Genomic DNA, 3215 nt, shown 5'->3' with positions numbered 1-3215 from the left:
TAGCGAGTGGTCTGTTCTGAATTCATTTTACTGGCTTCATAACCAGTTTGAAACAGGGGCTTCGATGAAGGAATGGAATACTTGGCGACAGAGTATGCAGACCTTTATTGAACATCACCCTCAACTCGGGGATATCTCTTCATGGATGGCTTATACAGATAAACTTATGCGTACTGTTTAGAAACACTCATACCAGCTAAATTCGGACTGTTTCCTTATGATGTTCTTTATGCGACTGCTGACGCCGGTAGATGCCTATGTTTCTGTGGCTGTTCAGACTGGAGAGGATTTCTAGATTCTACATTCTGCGATGGTTGTTACCTTGACCACCAACCGGACTACTGGTCGATGGCTGTCTAGAGTGATGGAATAGCTGCCTGCACTCCTTATCACTTGAGGACACCAAGGCCATCCACTCTGACGCACAAGACCATATAAACACCAAAGACCCCTGACGTGATCGAGGTCGAAAGACTGAAACTCCCACTCTTCACCAACGTTCTGCAAGGATGCTACGAAATCGAGCCGGCCAAGTGCACTCTCATGGGTGAGTATATAACTGCAATTTTGAGACCAAATCAAACTTACAGGTTTTTGCAGGCAAAATGACGCGCAACGAATCGATTCAGATACATCCGATCGCAAGCAAATGTGAGGCGACCACGCCCGTACAAAAGCATCATGCTGACAAGGACGAGGTACTCTACCAGTTTCAGAAACAAGACAGATCTATACAGCAGCAGTCATCCATACGGTCGGGTAATTGCACGGCAAATGGACAAGAGTCGACGATTCGGCAGGTGGAATATCCATAACGCAAGCATTCACCACGGAGCTGGATCCGGCAACGACCACAAATTAGGACCGCCCGCACTTGCACAGAAGATATCGATCAATGCCACAAAAAATGGTTCATTTCGAATGCTGAGCGATGAAATTCAAAAGATGATCTTCTCGCATTTGGACTATCAGTCCCTCATTCTCCTTTCTCAGGCTCGCCACCACTTCTATGAGGTGGCTCGACCAGAGCAGGCCAGTCCACAAGACAAATTCCAATTCGTCATGAGAGCTGAGAAAGAGTTCAAGCAGCACTTCCCAAACGAAAATAGTCCTGGCCATTTTGCTTGCTACTTTTGCTATCGCGTTTTCCAGGCAGATTGTTTCAGAGGTGACCAGGCTCTTGAAGCGTTCGTTGATTGCAACGGCGAATTTGTTCTCGAGACTAAGCCCGAAAACGCGACCAAATATGCAAAAGTTCAGCTGCGACGTTACTGCAAAACTTGCGGATGCGATATTGGTTTCGACAGGCTTGTACAAAGGACTACACGGTGAGATCAATTGCGTTCGCCCCCGGCTGCTGGAAAGGGGGATGCGACATTGACAGATTGCTGAGAATGGAATTTTGATATGATTGCCAAGCTTCAGTTTGCCACCACCGACGCGCTGATAGAAGATTTGACCAATAGCCATAGCGGAGAAAATCGACAAATACTATTTGTTATAATTCGTTGGATATTTTCATGCCAGTCTGACAGTTCACGCATTATGACCAGGCTGGCTGAACAAACCACATTGCGACCGTTCATCTCATCCTTTGCCTTTCGACCTCATTTCATGTTGCTTTCATTAAAGTTGTGAGAAGTGCAGCTTGGCGTAACGTGTTCTTTCTGGTGAATAGCCTTCATCCAGTTCCATAGAAAGATGCTATAGAATTGAAGAACAATGACCGACGCAGCAATGAGGGGTCCCAGAATGGAGAACACCGTGAAGCCGTACGACGCAGATTAGAACGTCTTATTGTGGCCAAGGGACTTCGCCGCCAGCCCGACCTGCATGGCAGTCAGGACAATGGCGATGTACACTATTGCGCTGGCCAGCCAAGCAAAGTGATCGTGGAAGAAGGCGCCGTACCGATCCGAGCCATGTATCCGTGCATCAGCGTCCGTGCCAGGGCGTATATCTTGTTCAGGCGACTCAGACGCAGCTCACCGTGGACAAAACGCGGGTCGATGTGGGGGTAGATGTGTTCCGTGTCCAGCTGCTCGACGAGCATCCGCCATCCGCACCATGTTACCTCTGGCGGCAGTAGATGCTTGTGTTGGGCGGTACGGAAAGCGCTCTCGTGCAAAAGTAGCGCGGCGTAGGAGAAGAGGAAGTCAAGCGCCCGTCGGCGGAGACCTGGACGCGTGCATTCCGTCTGGGTGGCACTGTTCATGTCGGGTGAACACCCGCATTCTCCGCAGCCGAGATATCGGGTCCAGAAGGTCGGGTCAAGGAGGAAGCGGGGGATGGGGTGGAGATGGATGACTGGTTGGTGGGCTGGCTTGGCCATAGTAACGCTCCTCATTGCCCGGTCGCTCCATCGCGTCATTAGCAAGATTTGCCGACCCCGCGAGGAGAATCGCTCCGGGACACTGGAAATTCTCTCTGGCAAAGATGATGCCAAATTTGAGTTCGTTAGGACTGCTCATTCGAGCCGCACGCGTTACTAACTTCGATGCAGGATCATACCAGATACGTGTGCGTCGTTCGTTCGTCCGGTCGAGGCTCCCGTCTCTGAATCGCCGGTCTTCCCGCCGCGTCGGTCCCGTAGAGTCGGTCTGTATCCTGTCCCGGATCGGCAAAAGTCCCGCAGCTGCCGTCATGCGCCTCGTTTTTGATCTTGTTGTAGTACGGGAGAATCAGGTTCGCGTCCTTCGGCGCTCACCTTTTAATACTGCCGATAGCTGCTCTCACAACCGGCTCTGTCACCGCCAGAACATGGCCACCTCTAAGTAACTGGAAGCAGTCAAAAACAGTCTCCTTGCCGAGGTCGTACACAATCAGCCCCGACGCTGTTTGCCTCAGGCAGCGCCACGAGAACGTCGCCCAGTCGGATATCACGTGGTGAAGGCCCCGTCAGCGCGGGCAGGCTGGCCGCCAAGCTGACAAGTAGTCCGAACCAAATGTTGGGAAAGGATTTCTTGACCTGACTTGCAAGCGCGGCCGCCGAGCCCGTCCCGTACTCCTGGCCCGCCGGCAGTTTTGCGATGACGACGTTGTGCCCATAGACCTCGCCAGCCTGGTAGATGTAGTCGTTGCCGCGCTGCATAGGGAAACGTCATCATGCTCGCGATCGAGCATGCAAGCGGCCGCGCGGGCCTCGATCTCTAGCGGCATGATACATGCGACGGTGTAAAGTTTTGACGAATCAACATGTTAGTTATGTGAGCGCC

The 3215-nt window shown here is 51.8% G+C and overlaps 3 protein-coding genes across 3 annotated transcripts; 1 reads left to right on the top strand and 2 right to left on the bottom strand.

The window, feature by feature from the left end:
* Positions 1–681: 681 nt before the first annotated feature.
* On the top strand, positions 682–1332 carry BBA_00686 (uncharacterized protein; the record flags this gene model as incomplete). Its single annotated transcript, XM_008595783.1, has 1 exon — positions 682–1332. One exon carries the CDS (start codon positions 682–684, stop codon positions 1330–1332), a length of 651 nt encoding a protein of 216 aa, XP_008594005.1.
* Positions 1333–1784: 452 nt separating this feature from the next.
* BBA_00685 (uncharacterized protein) lies at positions 1785–2215 on the bottom strand (the record flags this gene model as incomplete). The annotated part of the gene is made up of 2 exons (XM_008595782.1): positions 1785–1861; positions 1912–2215. 2 exons carry the CDS (start codon positions 2213–2215, stop codon positions 1785–1787), a joined length of 381 nt encoding a protein of 126 aa, XP_008594004.1.
* A 290-nt stretch (positions 2216–2505) lies between these two features.
* BBA_00684 (Pfs, NACHT and WD domain protein) lies at positions 2506–3091 on the bottom strand (the record flags this gene model as incomplete). The annotated part of the gene is made up of 2 exons (XM_008595781.1): positions 2506–2694; positions 2819–3091. The coding sequence occupies 2 exons, from the start codon at positions 3089–3091 to the stop codon at positions 2506–2508; spliced, it is 462 nt and encodes a 153-aa protein (XP_008594003.1).
* Positions 3092–3215: the final 124 nt, after the last annotated feature.

Source organism: Beauveria bassiana (genome assembly GCF_000280675.1).
Source record: "Beauveria bassiana ARSEF 2860 unplaced genomic scaffold BBA_S00002, whole genome shotgun sequence".
Taxonomy (NCBI): Eukaryota; Fungi; Ascomycota; class Sordariomycetes; order Hypocreales; family Cordycipitaceae; genus Beauveria; species Beauveria bassiana.
This window is presented reverse-complemented; position numbering and strand designations above follow the sequence as displayed.